Source organism: Chaetodon auriga, chromosome 6 (assembly GCF_051107435.1).
Source record: "Chaetodon auriga isolate fChaAug3 chromosome 6, fChaAug3.hap1, whole genome shotgun sequence".
NCBI lineage: Eukaryota > Metazoa > Chordata > Actinopteri > Chaetodontiformes > Chaetodontidae > Chaetodon > Chaetodon auriga.
Window position 1 is genome coordinate 27,734,427 of NC_135079.1, and position 18,526 is coordinate 27,752,952.

Below are 18,526 nucleotides of genomic sequence, written 5' to 3' on the forward strand. Positions count from 1 at the left end.
CACATAACATGATCATTATTATTTTCATTGTTACTATTACTAAAGTATCACCACTTGCATGATCGAATAGTATATATGGATGGAATAAACTTTTATACTATGCATTCTTTTCCAGGTTGTAGTATTATGAGGTTTATGTGACTGATCACATCAATTTTCATGAAACAGCAGATAATATTATGACATTATGAATCATACTTATAATATATGGGTTAAGCATAAATGATAATCACTGTCATAAGTAGAATGCTTCAAGTCTCAAAACACACGTGAGGTTCAACATTTCCACTAATTAATTATCAATGAATATTTCACACACACACACACACACACACACACACACACACACACTTAACTCTCATCCCACCAATCAAAACAAAGTTCACATGATCCAATCTGCAAGCTGCACCTGTGCAAGCTGATTCTAATTGGCTGAAATGAGGATAACCTCATTCATAGCATGTGTCTGTATATTTTTGTGTGTGTGTGTGTGTGTGTGTGTGTGGATGTGTGGGTCATGTGTGTATTGGGAGCCATGGACATTAATGTCTACAGTGATATCCCTTTGCGAGACAATGACATTTAGTTTCCAGGTCACTCTGGCTCGGGGGAAAAAGGTGTAACCACAATGCTGCCATGGTGATGCAGCCTCAGGAGAGAGGGGACACTGAGCTGGAGGTATGGTACAGTATCTTGTCTGTAGTCCATAATTCACTGGATCACAGAAATATCAACTATATTCTTATATATTCTTCAGAAGCCTTGATCACATTTTTATTTTTGACAGCAAAAAAAACAGCAAAAAATCCCATTTAGCTACCAGATACTGTCACAGTTGGTGTGAAAAAATAAAGCATATATGAAACTGATGTCCTAAAGAAAGTGACTTAAACACATAGCAAAGAAAGCCAGTTGTGAAAATAAAGTTAGATGTCAAAGAAGAGTCAGCTTTAAAAGAAAAAACACACAGCTGCCAAAGGTGTGGTACTGTCCGAAAATGTTAAAACAATGGATGATACACTTTAAAGTTTAACGTAACAGGAAAAATGCTTATTTGATTCTCATGGAGAGTTACATGAGAAGAGCGATACATCTCATCTCTGTGCAGTAAATATACGAGGCTACCAAGAGCAGCCAGTTAGCATAACATAGCACAAACTCTGTCAACATGAGAAAACAGCTAGCCTGGCTCTGTCCAAGCATAACAAAATCCACCTTCCAGCTCCCGAAATTACCATGTTTATCTCATTTGTTTAATCGACACAAAAACGCAAGTGTAGCAATGACAAGCTGTGGTTTTACAGTTATGGTTTAGGGTTATGTGCCAGAAAATTTAACATAATCTTCCCTTCATATTTTTCTTCAATCTTTATTTTATTTGCTTTTTTCAACATTTATGCTTCACTTCACTTAACTTCACTCAGATGCATTTTTCTGACACTGCACTATGGTTATGGTGTTTCACGATTGTTTTTTTTTTCCATTTTCAATTTCTTTCTTGTGTTTTTGGTTTGATTTCTGCTATTTCAAAAGCACACTGAAACATGAAACATGAAAGACTTAGATCAAAACATTCTACTACTGATACTACTATCACTATAGGTGATACTAGTGATATTATTACCATTATAAAAAATGGACATAGATGGGTCATTTCTTTTTTTGTGTGGTGTATACCTTATTCATTTGCATGACAGCCAAATGGTTGATAAGACTAAAGTTTTATTGATGAAAATTAATTTAAGCAGTGAAAAATACTATATTATAGTATAGTATATATGGTGAAAAATGTGTAACTAATTTCTAGGGATTTTACCTATGAACCAGTTATTGTGGCAAAATAGTGATTTCAGAGAACAGTGACAAAAATGAGTCTTTACTATGTAAAATAGCTAAACAATGGCAAATTGCTAGAAGCGGTTTAAGGCAGCCTGACTGTCTGTGTGTGTATATGTTTGTGAGCTCACCTTGCCAATAACAGGGATATCCACAGATCCCCAGGTATCCGCACCCCAGTGTACCATACCCGATGCAAAGTCTGCGGTCACTATTCCAAGGACTGGCACACAACCACAGAAACAGACACAATGAAAAAGGAATAACATACGTTGTTATTAGATGTGCAAGCAAACACCAAAACATAATTCTACAAATGTTAGAAAACCCTCATGTGGACAAGAACAATGATTTGGGACTGCACTGGCTCATTCACAAAAAGGATTTCCAACATTTATAAAATGTATTTATAACTGTCTCATAGTAACTTTGATAGGTGGTTTTAAAATATATTTATCTAAGCTTGGTCATTTCTCTGCGATCGTGGTCTTTCTCACCAATGCCGAGGATTATCTTGTAGATGTGAACTGTGGAGAAGTGCAGGAGGAGGAAGGAAAAGTTGATGATGAAAAGGAAGAGGCACAGAATCACACACAACCACTCCTGCAGCCGCTTACCTAAAGAGGAACAAGGGCACAAAATGGTAAGGAAAACAAATTTTATTTATCTTAGCATCATCAAATCAAAACACAGATTATATTGTTCAGTAAAGGCATTGTTATTATCAAGAGAAGAGCTGAAAACAGAAGAGAAGAGAAGAGAAGAGAAGAGAAGAGAAGAGAAGAGAAGAGAAGAGAAAGCTGAAGACGAGAATGGAAACAAAGTTGAGGGTGTTGGCTCTGAGGCTCTGATGTGTTGTATTAATGACCTGGGTGAGGTCCCTGCAACCACTGGGAGAACAGCTCACTTCTTACTGAGGGTCAAAGGACCATTCAACCACAATGACTATGTGTGTGTGCGTGTGTATGTGTGTGTTCAAGGTGTTAATATATAATCAGTAAGATGAAGACAAGTGTAGTCTGTGCTGTGGGGTCATGACCTCTTATATGTGAAACACCAATGCTGACGCAGCACCAATCCCGCATGGACACACAGACACAGGCGGTTTTAGATGGGAGGTAGGCCTCTGCAGGGATAAGGCCAAACTCATAGGTCAGCAGTATTAACTGGAGGACAGAGGGAGAGGGACCAACTAAAACCCCTTATATTGAAACTCACAGATCATCAATATTATAAGAGAGAGACAAGAGGGTCAAACTCAAAACTCTTTAGCCACACAACCCTGAAGATTAGAGATACTGAATTATTGAAACACATGAACATATTGTTCATCTATAGCCCATCTAATATGGCAGGGCACCATATCCTACTGCAAAGTCTTCTATTACTTTGATGATATCTTTCATGAACTTACATTTCTTTGTATTGTCACCTTCTTTGCCAATTTTCTTTGTTCTGACTTATCTGACTTATCAGCCCAAGCAGGAAATTTGATGACAGAATATGTAACCCACTTAAAAATAAACCCATGCTCACTCAAATGACAGCCCGCTCTCATTCCTAACAAGAAAGTGGTTGGATGGGCCAAGCACTTTCATGCAGGAAACCAAGGTTTGTGTCCATTGTGAAACCAAAAGTGAAGGTTGAACTCTTTTGTAAATGAAGCAACATAACACAACATATGGAAGTTAATGTATCTAAGTAACATATGTAACTAATACCTTTATTCTAAGGCAAACCATGATCTTTTCCTTAACCTAACCAAGTAGGGTTATTGCCTAAACCTAGCCAAAGTGTGACAGTTTCATAACATTAACCGTGTGTTTGTTATTGTTCTCAGCAAGCTTTATTTTAAGTGTAACTGGATGTTGCTAATTGACATTCTATATTTATAATTTGCTAATTTGACCTTGGAACCTTGCACACTGAAAAATGAGAGTAAGGGGGTCCCAGTGCCTTAAAAAGTGGCCAAGTGTCTGTATGACTATTGTAAAAATGTACAAATATAAAGCACTAAAATCTAAACCATCACTGATCTGTTAAGTCACTTTCTTTTGTTCTTTGTCTCTCATCCCCATCACTCCTCTTCTAATCCTTCTTTCTTTGCCAGTCTAATGTGCTTTTAAAACTTTAATGTGTTCAGATTCTAATGTATCACATGGCACTAGCAGCCTATAAGATATTCATGACAGTTTTTTTAATAAAGCACACAGGCCTGTGAGTGTGTGTGCCTATAGGCCTGTGTGACTATGAATATGCTATCAGCCTCTCATAAGGTATGGACTGAAGAGGTCATGGGAGATTTAAAATATGTGATTATGGATACTTAACGAATCATCAAATGTGACCCTTCACCTTCTAAAAATAGAATAGATGGTATCAAAGTTGCAGGGAGGCAGATGGCTAATTCAACTGTAGATGGAAGTTCAGCTTTTAAATGAGTTTGACTTTGCAAATCAAATTTTGAAAAACTCTATTGTTTCCACTGTTGACTGTAATGGGACAAGGAAAATGATCCAGTACTTATGCTTATTTTGGATGCTGTGATGGCCTACATCAGATAGCTTTGTTTAGCATAAAAGACTGGAAACAGGGCTATCCTGGATCTGTACAAAAATTGTGTAAAAACAAAAATTTGCTTTTACAGGACTATGTGTGTTCTTGGCTGGGAGCAGTGTTTCTTGGTTTCTCTACTGGTTGCTGGGCAACCTCACAGTGACAACCTGGCGTCTGGCCAACACCTAAGTTTTGAAAAGATTAAAACAAATGAGATATAATGTGTTAATTAATGAGAAGCAAGTTAACTGTTTCCTCCTGTTTCCAGTCTTTATACTGAGCTAAGATAACTGGCAGCTGGCTGCAGCCTTCAAGCTAGTACAAGGTATTTATCTTCACCTCCAACTCTAATTCTGAAAAAGCAAATTCACATTTCTCCCTAAACCATTATTTTAACGAATATAATAACTAAAGGGCATGAATTATACTACAGCCAAACGGCCAGATTGTGGTTGTGTGCAGTTTCTATCACACACCCAGTCTGGCATGCCCTTTCTTCAATTGGCCGTTGTGCCCTTGAAAGAAAGTCGCGGATTTCCTCATTTAAAATTCGCAAAGCAGCAAATAAACAAACTCACATCTCCCAGTGTCTCCATCATCATGCTGGACATCAACAATATCACAAGATTTCTCCCACTCTGTAAACATTTACAGCTAACATGCCAGCTAACAATGAAGGGTATGTGATAAGCACAAGCAGCATAACACTGCACGATTGAATGATGAATATGAGGTTTACGATAATGCTGCATAGCGTTAGCTAACTATGAACATATATAGAGTGCAGAAATTGCTGTGAGATCTGACTTGCCACTTATCCGTATACGGCATTCAGTAATTTTCAATTTCCAGTTATGGTGGTATGCGTCCTGAGTTAAAATCCAAAAGGAAGAATTAAAGTCACTATCGATGCACTCAGGGGACACACCCTATTTTTCAACTGATGCTACATGGTGAATTAACTGTGTTAGGAGTTGATGTTTAACTCAGCATGTATCTGGTAAACCAACCAGCCCCTTTTTTATGTCGCTTCTCATTCCCACAGTTATCTCCCACTAAAATAGTATAGCTACCCTATGCAGGCTGGTAGGGTGTGAAGGTGACAAAATCTGTAAGTCAACTAAAGTTTGTACAGAAATAATTTATCTTTATGGAAAATATTAATGGTGAATTGCAAGAAAACTGTAAACATATGATGATGCTTTTATCTCGTGTTTCTAGAGTGTTTTTGTGGAGACATATAACAAATTATTCGTATGTCAAATTTCTAAAAGAGAGTGTAGCGTAATACTTTCCCCGGAGAGTGCAGGGAGCTTCCATTTAGTTCCAATAACGTCTTTTCTAACATTTAGTCAGCACAACAGAAACAGTAGGTAACTGCCAAAGTATGATCAGGCAGTCTGATATTCATTGACAGAGGTTGGTTATTGGATTAATTAATGGTTTACATTTTAATAATAAAGCATGTTGGTATTGATTACAGACAGTGTAACACACTGTATCTAACTGTACTCAGTCTCAAATGAGAGTATGCAGTAAATGGTTGCCCCGTGTGTGCATTTTTTAAACTACTTGGTCTGAGGGGCTGATTTATCTTCTATCAAAATGCTACGAGACTGCATCCTAATGATACATTAATTCATTGTTAATTTTAATGCATTATCCCTGGACAAATTAGGCCTATCCCTTGAATAATATGACCTGGCCAGTCACTGCAGACCCACCGGCTGGAGGGTGTTGTGGATAAGGGTCGAAATACCCAGAGAAGGCTGGGGACCACCTGATGACCTCTCCTCCAGGCCAAGGCTTCACCCATTAGAAATGGGTGTGTGGTAGCATCATAGATGTATAATGCAACTGAACTCCCTGGGCAACCAGTGACTTCCAGGAAAGTCTGGATGGCAACCGAGGAAGATTGGTGACACTGGAGAGACAGCTGACCTCCAGGAAAGTCTGGCGGGGTAACAGGGGCCGGCAACCCCTGTTGCAGCACTCGCAAGCAGGCACCAAGCAAGAGTCTCCCAAGGAGGGGGGGCAGAACAGATTCAATGGCAACAACTAGGACCGTGACACTGACACAGGGAAGGCTCAGGCAAACCACCTTAACCAGGGAGGCACCGGAAGTAAAGTGCAGTTGTGGAAGGATCTACAAAGGCATAAGGGGGCTCAAGATACACCAGAGCAAGTCCACATGTGGGCAAGGACGAATGCAGGCACACCACTCGGATGAACCATCTGGTGAGACGCAGGAGAACACTAGGCAGGAAGCTCACCATAGTCCTAGTGACCTCTCAGTGTTGGCAATCCCCCCAGAGCACACAAGGAAAGCTTCTGATGTCATCCCAGAAAGCCCACCCCAGCCAATAAGGGAAAGAATCAAGTGGCCCAAGATGACTGATGGAAAGGAGTGGTCCATGTTCGATGAAGATTTGGAAAAGGTGCTTGCAGCGGTTCAGGCAGGACGAGCAGAAAGGAAGGTGGATTTGGAGCAGTGCCAAGGAAAGAGAACAAAGTTAGGCCAGAAAGGCAGGACAATAGAAGAGAAAGAAAGATCAAACAACTTAGGAAGGAGATCAAGACCCTGAGAAGGCAATTCAAGCACAGGAGAAAAGGAAGGAATAAAAGAGCTGACAGCCGGCCTCCGTGAGCAGCTCATCAGAATAAGAAGAGCTGAGAGGTTCAAACAGAGGCATAAAAAGCAGGAAGCGGCGCGAGCTCAGTTTATAAAGGACCCCTACCGCTTCACCAAGTTATATATCGGGGAGGCAAGGTCCAGGATCCTAACAAGTTCCAAAGAGGAGGTGGAGCAATCAATTGAGGAGACATTCAGCAACCCCTCAAGAGACGATACTCTGGAAGGAAATCATGGGCTTACTAACATCGACCCACCGACAACATCCCTCAGTACAGAGTGTCCATCATGGAGAGAGGTTCAAGAGGTAGTCAAGCATGCAAGATCATCTTCTGCCCCAGGTCCCAGCGGTATACCTTATAAAGTACACAAGAAATGCCTCAAGCTCCTCCGAAGGCTGTGGAAGCTTATGCAGGTAGTTTAGTCAAAGAGAACCATTCCAACAAGAAGGAGAAGGGCGGAAGGGTGCTTTGATCCTACACAACACATTTCCAGCAGAGGTCAAAGTCCACCGCTACGGAGAAAAGAACGCTGATCCAGGACGAGGTCTGGAACCTTGAGGAAGAAGGCAGGAGAGCAAAGTCCATCGAGCTTGCAACTCAAGGCACCTGGACAAGGTGGAAGCTCCCCAAGAGAACCATCACATGGAGTGAACTGTGGCGGCTGGAGCCATTCCGGATATCCTTTCTGCTCCAAGCAGTGTACGACACCTTACCGACCCCTGTCAATTTGCACCTGTGGAGGGTGAGGGAGGACCCGCTGTGCGGGTTGTGTGGCGGTAAAGGAACCATGTCGCACATTCTGTCAGGGTGCAAGACTGCACTGACACAGGGAAGATACAGATGGCGCCATCACAAGTACTTGCAGACATCCTGGAGCAAGAGAGGAGGAAGAAGCAACCAGCCAAAGCAAGACCACTGCTGAGCACCACTGGCTTTGTGAAAGAGGAACAAAGAGCTTTCATCCACAGCCAAGCCAGGCAGAATCTTGTGCAGTCAGCCTAGAGGTGGGAAATGGAAGTTGACCCTGGCAGGAAACTTCACTTCCCAGAGGCGGTACTGTCCTCCACTCTAAGGCCCGACATCATCGTGTGGTCTCCAGAGGGGAAAAAAGATCATCCTGGTGGAGTTGACAGTGCTGTGGGAGGAGGGTTGTGAGGAAGCTGCAGAGAGGAAAAAGGACAGATACCGACAACTTGTCCATGACTGCCAGGGCAAGGGGTGGACAACATGTCTCTTGACGGTGGAAGTGGGATGTCAAGGATACCCAGCACAATCGGTGTGGAATCTGTTCACAAAGTTTGGGCTGAGAGGCCAACTGAGAAAAGCAGCTGTTTGTAGACTGGGAGAAGCAGCAGAAAGAGCCTCCTGTTGGCTGTGGCATAATAGAGAGGACACAAGCTAGAAGCCTGGAGGAGAGGGGCAGTGACCTGGCCAGTCACTGCGGATCCGCCAACTGGAGGGTGTTGTGGATAAGGTTCAAAACACCCAGAGAAGGCTGGGGACCACCTGGTGACTGCTCCTCCAGGCCAAGGCTTCACCCACTAGAAATGGGTGTGTGGTAGCATCATAGATGTATAATGCAACTGGGTCCTGCTCACAGGACAACATTAAACAATTCTACACTGCTACTCTGCATCATTTCATGGCCAAAAAAAACCCAGTCTTGACCAGTATGAAGCGTGTTTGAGGCACTGCAGTGAATGCATGAATTAAAGATAATTGAATTTATTTAATTTGTACAGTGACACACATTGAGTTAAATTCAAATGTCATCTAAAGGACGCATGACTCAGACAATTAGACATTTTTAAGATTAAAAGGAAGTCAATATAATCTAAAAATAGAATAGATTCATTCTGTGCGACTATAATGACATAGCTGGCTGCTGAATACAACAGCAACAAAAGTTAGCAGTTCCTGGAAAATGACTTGCTCATGAGCTGCACAAACTGAAACAGGAGAACTTCATTTCCAAAGAAACCTGGCGTGAAACACAAAGATGGAGATAGAGGGAGAATTTATAGCTGGCAGTAATGGAATACATATGTTTTGTTCTCAGATTTTCTTGTCACTCACTGGCTTCCCTTTGTGGTTTGACCAGTAATCCTGGTGAACTATATGATTTTTTCTTCATCTCATTCCCCACAACAATAACAAAAAAAAAAAAAACTGCACCACAGCACTTCTCCATCCTGTGGAAATGTTACAAGTCGTGTTCTACTGAATATAAGTTTCTCCTGGGCAACATGCCTCTGAGTAAACACTGGAGTCAGCACTGGCTTAAAGGTAGCGGTCAACAATGAGGTGTACATGCAGCTGCAGGCTGCGCACAGTCCTGCTGTCCTGTTGAGTATATGTATCACAGGTCTGGTGAAATAACTTAATGTGTTAACATCATATAGCCAACGTAATTTGTTTGAGTCCACACAGCTTCAGTCCATACTGAGGTTATGTAGAGCACAGTTAGCTCTGTTGTCTCCAAGATTAATGTGACACCATTTTGTCCACTCTGCCCCAAGGTGCATACATACATACATACGTACACACACAAACACACACACACACACACACACACACACACGCACACACACACACACACACACACCTCAAGGGATCAGTACACCAAAATTCACTCTCTCCAACTCTCTCCCTGCACCTGCACCCACACACACTCTGAACACAAACACACATCTACATTTGTGAGCACTCACACTCGTGGACACACACACACACACACACACACACATCCTCTGACACACAGTCCATCTCCGTCATGTACACACACATACACATACACACACATAAACACACACACGATGCAGGGCCGTGGAGCAGTGGGGCGGCTGTCAGGTGATGTGCGTCAGTCCTTGGATCCTCTGGCTCCCTGATGAGGGAAAGGAAACTAGGACAGGCCTCTGCAGAGTGCACACACACACACACACACACACACACACACACACACACACACACACACACACTCTCTCTCTCTCATTCTCTCTCTCTCTCACACACACACACACACACACATAAGCCCCTGTCCCTGAGGCCATGGCATTGCTGGATATCACACACAGCTATAGACAGACACACAAAAACAGCCTCCAGAAGCACATATGTAATTGATGGACATATCTTAAGTTGGTTCAACATTCATACACAATCTCATCGAAAACAAACCTCTCATTCTATCACACACATGCACACGCACCCCAGACCTGCCTTTACTTGGCATATAGTTTTAATTCAATTCAATTTTATTTATATAGCACCAAATCACAACTGAAGTAGTCTCAACACACTTTCATATAGAGCAGGTCAGGACCATGCCCTTAAAAAAACAAACACACGCACGCACGCACACACACACACACACACACACACACACACACACACTCTTGGGGCCAGAGCAGCACACTCATTAATATCACATTAATATAGTCGTTCTGACAACAACTGGCTCCCTGGCAACCTCTCTGCCATCGCTCACCCAGCAACACCCCCACCTACAAGCATGCACGTGGGTGTGCACAGGGATTTAACCTGGGCGGAGCCAGGGGAGGGGAACGAGGGGTGCTAATAGGCTGAAATTAATCAATGCCAGCTGATTCACCGTCAGGGGAATGAGTGGCGGGCATCAAGCAGGAAGGCAACACACTCTGAATACTAATGGACAAATGGAGAGGGGAGACAGATAGTAGACCCCTTTACCTATCACTGCTGTTTGCCAACAATGTAACAAGCATATAGGAAGACACTGAAATACATAGTATGAGCAATTTTCACCTACACTAACAAGCAAAACAAGATTTAAAAACAAATTAAAATCCAAATTAAATGCAATACACAAAAATGTGCAAAAACGTAACTAGGCCACATTGTGAGATACACATTTACCACATATCAGCATACATTCCTTTGACCTAATCAGAATCAGAATTTCAATCAGAATCTGATGACAGTTAGTGGCTGTTTGCTTGTGTGGCCAGGCCACTGTCAACCGATCCTGATCCAACCACATCCACACAGTCCTGATGAAGCAGATTAACTAATAATGTTTCAAGTGTTTAAAATTTATATGATGTAAAAACTTGAAGGATTTCTTTTTTTTTTTTTTTTTTCAAAACTCTACCTTTGATTTCTGCTTATTTGAACATTTGATGTTAATCATGGAAAACTTTTGAAACCAAATGTTTTTGAAAAAAATTTTACAGTCTAATTTAATAATCACATCACCACAATCTGTGTTCGCTTACAGGGGCAAAGTAAATCCACTCTCCTGAACATACCAACAACATCCCTATGGTAGACAGGTATAATCACAGACAAACCGATCTCTAAATAACAGAGGCACAGACACCGACACTCCAGTCAACCATGTCATAATGAATATATTGTAAACTAAAATTCCTGAATACATGATTTTTTTTGTTTTTCTTTGGAAATAAGGCAATTGTTTCTTTGAGAGTATGATGATGCCATTAAGAAGAACCAGAGAACAACATTCAATTCTGATCAGTCTGTATTAATAATTAACTGTCATGTTTTAGTACCAGTAACTTTAATTGATAGGTATATTTGTTGTTATGCTTGAACTGTTAAAAAGTGCAACATTAAAAATTAAAACAAATTTGTAATTGACAAATTGCAACTGCCTATTTTGTGTTCTTCAAATCTTTATTTGAAAGTGAATCATCTGCACGTCACCTGTTCCTATATTGAATCTGGATGAAACTGAATGAAAAACCACACGTGTCAAAGAATAGTAAGTTTGATTTAATATATTTTGATTTATTGCTATTGTGTCGCAGTTTAGAGATGTCATTACAACTCTGTCTTTTCATGTGCTGCAAAAGGCACAGCTTCAAACCTGTACAGTAGGGAGACCATGTAGATTCGCACAAACCGCATCACTTGTGGTCTCACCACATTTGCTCGTACTTGTACGGCAACCATGAAGTTTGGAAGAAGCGACAAGTTGTAAAACATAATGTGTAACAATTAACCACAGTAACAATGCAGGAACACATGTAAAATGAGACTTTCGTCCGGAAGTCCATTTGTCCCAGTGCATTCTGGGAAACATTCCCACATGCCTGATCCAAGGATGCTATAGATTTTTATATATGTCCAAAACCGGCCACCATGCCTTCGGTGCCTGCTGCTCGAGGAGGGCCTTTCTGTGTGGAGTTTGCATGTTCTCCCCGTGTTCACCTGGGGTATCCTCCGTAAAATATACCCCCACTAAAAACATGCAAGAAGATCACCACCTGACCAATGGTGATGCCGAAGATGGGTCCCCGGGTGCTGGTCTGGCTGCCCACCGCTCCTGGTCTGCCGCGGAGGAAGGACGACCAGGATGGGTTAAAGGCGGAAGTTAAATTTCACCTCGTGTGCCGTGTGCCGTCGTGCTCGCATGTGTGTGTGACAAATAAAGGGGAATGTCTCCCCCCGATTCTTCTTCTTCTTCTGACAACCAGTAGTTCAAGTCTCCCACCCACTGCATACTACTGAATTAACTCAATGATACCAAATGTGATGGGGTGGGGCTTTGGTACCTTTCTCTTTCTCATTAAGGAAAATAGCGTCCATCAGTGCAAGTGCATCTTATGGGAAGAGGAAAAGTAAGTGCATAATACTTTTTTTGATCAAATTATGGCTTGAAATGGTGCTGGCATATTTTATGTATATTTATATTTATTTATTATATATCTTAAGAACACATAAAAACATTGTCTGAATTATTTTGATTGTATTTTAGCATGGTACTTAAGTGTTTAAAAAATGTCCAAAAAAAAAAACCTTTTTTATTTTTATTCATTCATTCATTCATTCATTCATTCATTCAGTTATTAATTCATTCATTCATTCATTCATTCATTCATTCATTCATTTATTTATTTTTCAGTATTGTAATTACCTTACAAAGATTGGGGAATTTAAAAAATATATATGTAACTGAACAATGTATTTTTCCTGGTAGTCAGGAGGTTATATATACATATATGTATATATTCTATAGGAGCTTAACCTCAATGTCTGTAATGTTTTTGTTTTTGTTGTCTTTATCTTTCTTATTTTCTAGTTTTGTCAACAAATATACTTGGAGGCTGCTTGACCATATTTGGTATTCTGGGGCTGTTTCTGTATCTAAATCAGCCTGTGCGTGCATGCAAGCAGATGGATGAAGAACAGATTTATCACTGTTCTCTGAGTGATGTTCTTACAGACAGTTCCTCTCTGCATATTTAGAAATGACTCAAGATTTCTGACTGTGATCACTCAGTGCTGCAATATTACTGAATGCAAATCAATATTGTAAACAAACTGCAGAGTGCATATGACATGACCTGTAGTCCCTTGCTGTGCTGTGTCACATGATATGTGTCAACCACCAAGGACATGAAAGTTAAAGCAAGGAAAACATTCTTTTTGGTTCTGTCATGACCAATTGAGAGAGCTCACACAGCCATGGACATAACCAAAGTGGGGTTCCCACTCTTTTCTGGAGATCATTTTCCAGGACTTCTCCAGGACACTGTCACTGATGATCTAGCTGGTATGTCTGACAGGGATCTTGTCATATACCAATGTGTTCCACCACTGTATCTTCTTTTGTTACTTCTGGAAAGCACCTTGTGCTCTATACTTGGTACGTGCTATGCAAATAAAATTCAACACTATCATCATTATTAATTCCTATAACAATCATATTTCTAATAATTAGACATAAATATTAATACTTTTTCTTATTAACCACCAACCTTCTAATAAGTGAGTTTATGACAATTATTAACTGCCACTGACTCTTATCAGTTCATCACAACATTCTTTAGCTCCTTTACTAGTAAGGAGGAGATGGAGTCTATCTGATATCTGTATATCTGATATTGCTGTAGCTAAATTTACAGAAGTGATTCCTTCAGCATTTAATTCAATGCCATGTCTCAATATACCAGAGAAGTCTATTATTAACTTCAGTCCCTCCCAAATTGATCATCTTGGTGATAGTGCTGCAGGCTCACTGCATGTCACTCGATTTTATTGCCCCTCAGAAAAAGAAGATAACTAGCACCTCTTTATTCGAAAAGATCAATCTGTCTTTGTCAACAGGCTATGTACCACAGTCCTTAAAGTTAACCACTTCTTAAAAAGCCTACTCTTGATCCAGGGGTTTTAGCAAACTATAGATATATCTAACCTTCCCTTTTTCTCTAAAAGCAGTCGCCAATCCATTGTGTGACTTTCAACATAATAGTCTGATGTGATGATTTTTAGTCAGAGTTTAGATTGCATCATAGCACAAAGACAGCACTGGTCAAAGTTACAAATGACCTAATTGCATCAGGCAAAGGACTTGCCTCTGTACAGTCTTGTTTGATGTTAATGTTGCATTCAACAGCATTGACCAACACATCATATTACAGAGACTGCTACCTGCTGACAGGTAGTATGAATGCTTGGTGAATTAAATTGCAATTATGCAGTCATCTTTTCTATAATCCCATGTCACTTACCCTTTCATATTTACTAGGTTACAAGAAGAATACATCAGCTTCAGAACCAACCATCACCCTGGCCTCGAACCTGTGTTTTTGAATGCATTATCACTGAAGACTACATTCAACATCTGTAGAGGGGAATAGAGCATTAAGTTTGTTTTATACTTATAAACTGCCAGTTACTATTGTAATGCAAATATGAATAAGGAGGAAAATACAATAAAATTGTACTGTATTGTTCCTATTGTGGCTCAGTAAGTAGAGCAGTCATTCACTTACAAGGTCGGTGGTTCAATCCCGGGCCTCAGCACTCTACATATCAAAGTATCCTTCTGCAAGATACAAACTACCCCAAAATGAGAGTGTGTGTGAATGGAGAACACTTGTAATGAGCAGGTTGCTTAATCGCCATACAAATGTGTGTGTGAATGGTTGAGTGCAGACTTTGAGTGGCCAGACAAGAAAAGCGCTACATAAATACAGTCCATTTACCTTACACTGCTTACTGTTCCTGTGTCATGCTGTTAATATGTTACATATCAAACTCTGAAAGAACACAACGTTTACATAGACTTGACTTTTATTGTCAGAAAAATTGCAGCAGCAAATACCACACAACTTTTGAAACACTATACAATATATCACCTGTTACACCAGTCCTGATGGTGTAACAATAGGGACAAAAAGTAAAATTTACAAAAACAAGAAAGTTTGTCTCATCACTATCAGAACACATCACACAACAAAATCAAAAAAGACTGAAAAAACTAAAAAATGAGTGTCACTATTGCCTGTTTACTAAATGTCTTGTACACTTAGCTCAGCCTGACAGCCTCCAGAAGCACTGTAACCTGGGGGCTCTCAGAATGGTAATGCCCATCTGCGCAGTGCTATGATATGGTTCTCTGATGCTCAAGGAAGGTACTTGTAGTTCAGATCTGTCCTTGATTGCATCTCAACATGTAATCAGCTTCACTGCTTCCCTGGTCTCTCACACTGGACAGAGAGCTCCTTGGGGATGGGGATCTTCAGCGCCTCATTCATATACGGGGCAGGGTCCTGGAAAACCATCTCAAAGGTGAGGTCCGACTGTTCAAAAACACAGCAGTCCTGTTGCAGTATTACACATTTTGTTTGTCAATACATGGGGTGCACACCCTACCAACTGAGCTATAGGGGTGCCCTGTTTGTCACTTTTTAGGATTACTAAAACTTAAGGAAGATTGGTTCTGCTTTCACTGGGTTTACAATTTTGACTGCAGACTACCAATATGGTGCTATGTGCTATGTGCTATGCTAAGAACAAGAGAACACATTGGAGACATCTAAGTTACACTCATTCTTTCATTTTACACTCATGTCATTTAAAAGTGTTGATAAGATGAAGTTTATCTTACAGACATTCAGCTAATAAAGTAATAATGTTAACATTTTTGCAGATCCTGCTGCAACCAACTATTCAAAAACTTTACATCTAACATTTACCTCAGCTCACATATGTCAAAGTCAAGGCCCGCGGGCCAAAACCGGCCCGCAATGGAATTATCTTTGGCCCGCATGATAACATCTAATTATTATTAGAGCTGGCCCGCCGGTATTTTGCATGCACCACTAATACTACAAGTCCCACAATGCACTGCCAGTGCGTTGGGACGTCAATCAAAGGCCCGCGAGTGTGAGTCCCTGCCTCACTCGTTCATCAGCAGCCTGATGGATCTCTTTACCTATGGTCAACTTTCAGCTACCCTCTCCCCGAAAAATGGCTAAACGGACGGTGAACTTTGAAAACTGGGGTTTTCAAAGCAGGTGGGAGGCAGAGTATGTGTTCATGAATATGAAGGACAAAGCTGTTGACAGTGTGGCTGTAATGAAAGAACATAACGTAAGAAGACACTATGAAACAAAACGCCATGACAGGTAAATTACTCTGGAAAAGCTGCATTAAGAGCCATAAGAATCTGATTTTTCGTGTATTTAATGTTTAATGTCGTTGTTTATAGATAAAAACAGTCTTATAAACTGTGTTAGTTCCAGGTTCACATATCTGGCTTAGAGTACTGCACATCAGAGAGCAGCAAACTCCAGTTTAACATATGTTGACTTTTTGCAGTCTTTGGGCCCTAATTTGGGAAATTATTTTTTGGCTGTTGTTGGCCTGTGGGAAAATGTTTTCATTTGAAATTACTGTGGAAAGCTGCAGATAAAGCCATAAGAAATGAATGCAACTGATTTTTCATCTATGATTAATGTTGTTTCATAAGCAATAACTTATAGGCTGTGTCGGTTCCAAGTTCAATATGTACAATAAGGTCATTTCATTCAGTTTTCAATAAACATTGAACCAGTCCGACCCTCGACTTGGAACAATTTTTTTAATTCTGGCCCAATGTGTATTAGAGTTTGACAAGCCTGCCTCAGCTGTTAGCATTAGCAAATGTTACATGGCCAAAGACACTCACCTTCATACCTACATTTCCCTCTTCTGCACTTTTGCTACAGACAGATAGTATGGATCCCTCTTTTAGGAAAAGTTTTTTTTGCCAGTCCAGTCTGACCAAGGTTGGAAAAGCAGTCAGACTCAAAGTTGTGAGCACATCCAAAAAGGTTTTTGGTGACTGTAGCTGGGACATTGGCATCAAAAATAAAGTTAATCCACTCAGCTGCTCTGTCCTTTGAGGCTAGAGGCTGATGCTGGGATATGTGCTGCTTTTTGCCACCAACAGAGCAGTTTCCAGGCTTAGCTCTTAACTTCGACATGCTAGCAGTCCAGCACTTGCAAGAAAAACAATGGCGCTGCTTCATAAAAGGTCCTTCTGAAGCCCTGGGTAAAGATACTCAGATGGAGGGCTGGCTTATGCAAATAAGCCCCCTCTTTACATAAGAAGGGGAGCGAATTCTGAATTGCTTGTTGAAACCCATGCTTTCTGACCAAGCCAGCCCCAAAAAAATACTGGGTTGTCTGATTTTACATTTTGTGGATTGGTAGACACTGCAGATACCCACCCAAATGTATGTGTACAAGCACAGACAAAGGTTTTCATAATATGTCCCCTTCAGAGAGTGTAGTCTAGACCTGCTCTGTATTGAAAGCGTTCTCAGAGAACTTCTGTTGCAGTTTGGTGCTGTATAAATAAAATTGGAGTGGAGGCTTTAGTGCAGCTGATTACATCCACTGTGAGCAACCACTTCATCAGTTAAACATTTCATGTTATGATCCATTTTATCTTAATGCAGCATTTCGTTTAAAGAGAGCAAGCTAACAGCTTGGTAAAGAGCTATTTCTTTGATCTGCCGAGTGACAAATCTATGTAACGTAATTATTAGCTTGAAAATTATATTGCTGATGCTAGCGGCCTAAAACAACAAGTTGATATGTTTTAGGTCGCTAAAATGGGATGGTTTCAATTCTATGTTTGGGACTCCCCTAGCATCACTTTGAACTGCACTTGAGCTGCACTTTGAACAGCACTCTGGCCAACAGTTTCACAGGGAGGGGCACGCTTGGAGTACAACACACAGTGGGAGTGTGACTTCATTCTCTGCTCAGGACACCATTATTCCATTATATCTTTACATAATAAATAGTTATTTGCTGCTATATTAATTGTCAAATCTCACATATACAACATTTAAACCAGGGGTGGGGGACCTCAAGCCTCATACAGCTTGCAAGACCATTTGATTCACTCCACAGGGCAATTCATAAATACAAAAAAGCAATTACTTTTTTAAGTAATACAGAAAATGGCATTGGATGGTAGATCAACACCTTCTTCCAGGCAGTCCCTGAATGCGACACACATAGCACGTGATATCACATCAATGCTTCATAGCAACTATTCCAAAACAAAAGCAGATGCAGAGTGCCATGCTTTCCACAGGAAATGGACAAATGATTATTTTTTTTTGGTGAAATAAAAGGCAAGCTACAGTGCCCAAGTTGGTTTGTGGGGACACACTCACAGTAATGAAAAATGGCAATCTCAAGAGTCAGCTTGAAA

General features: G+C 40.7%; 1 protein-coding gene across 2 annotated transcripts in view; it reads right to left on the bottom strand.

The window, feature by feature from the left end:
• peds1a (plasmanylethanolamine desaturase 1a) overlaps positions 1–18,526 on the bottom strand; it is a 61,456-nt gene that overhangs the window by 28,624 nt on the left and 14,306 nt on the right. Inside the window, exons 2-3 of one of the 2 annotated variants that reach the window (XM_076732315.1) lie at positions 2,334–2,453; positions 1,968–2,059 (exon numbers count right to left, since the gene is read on the bottom strand). In XM_076732315.1, the coding sequence (XP_076588430.1) occupies positions 1,968–2,059; positions 2,334–2,453 (212 nt within the window). The remainder of the gene's footprint in view (positions 1–1,967; positions 2,060–2,333; positions 2,454–18,526) is intronic. The other variant, XM_076732316.1, reaches the window with a different exon arrangement.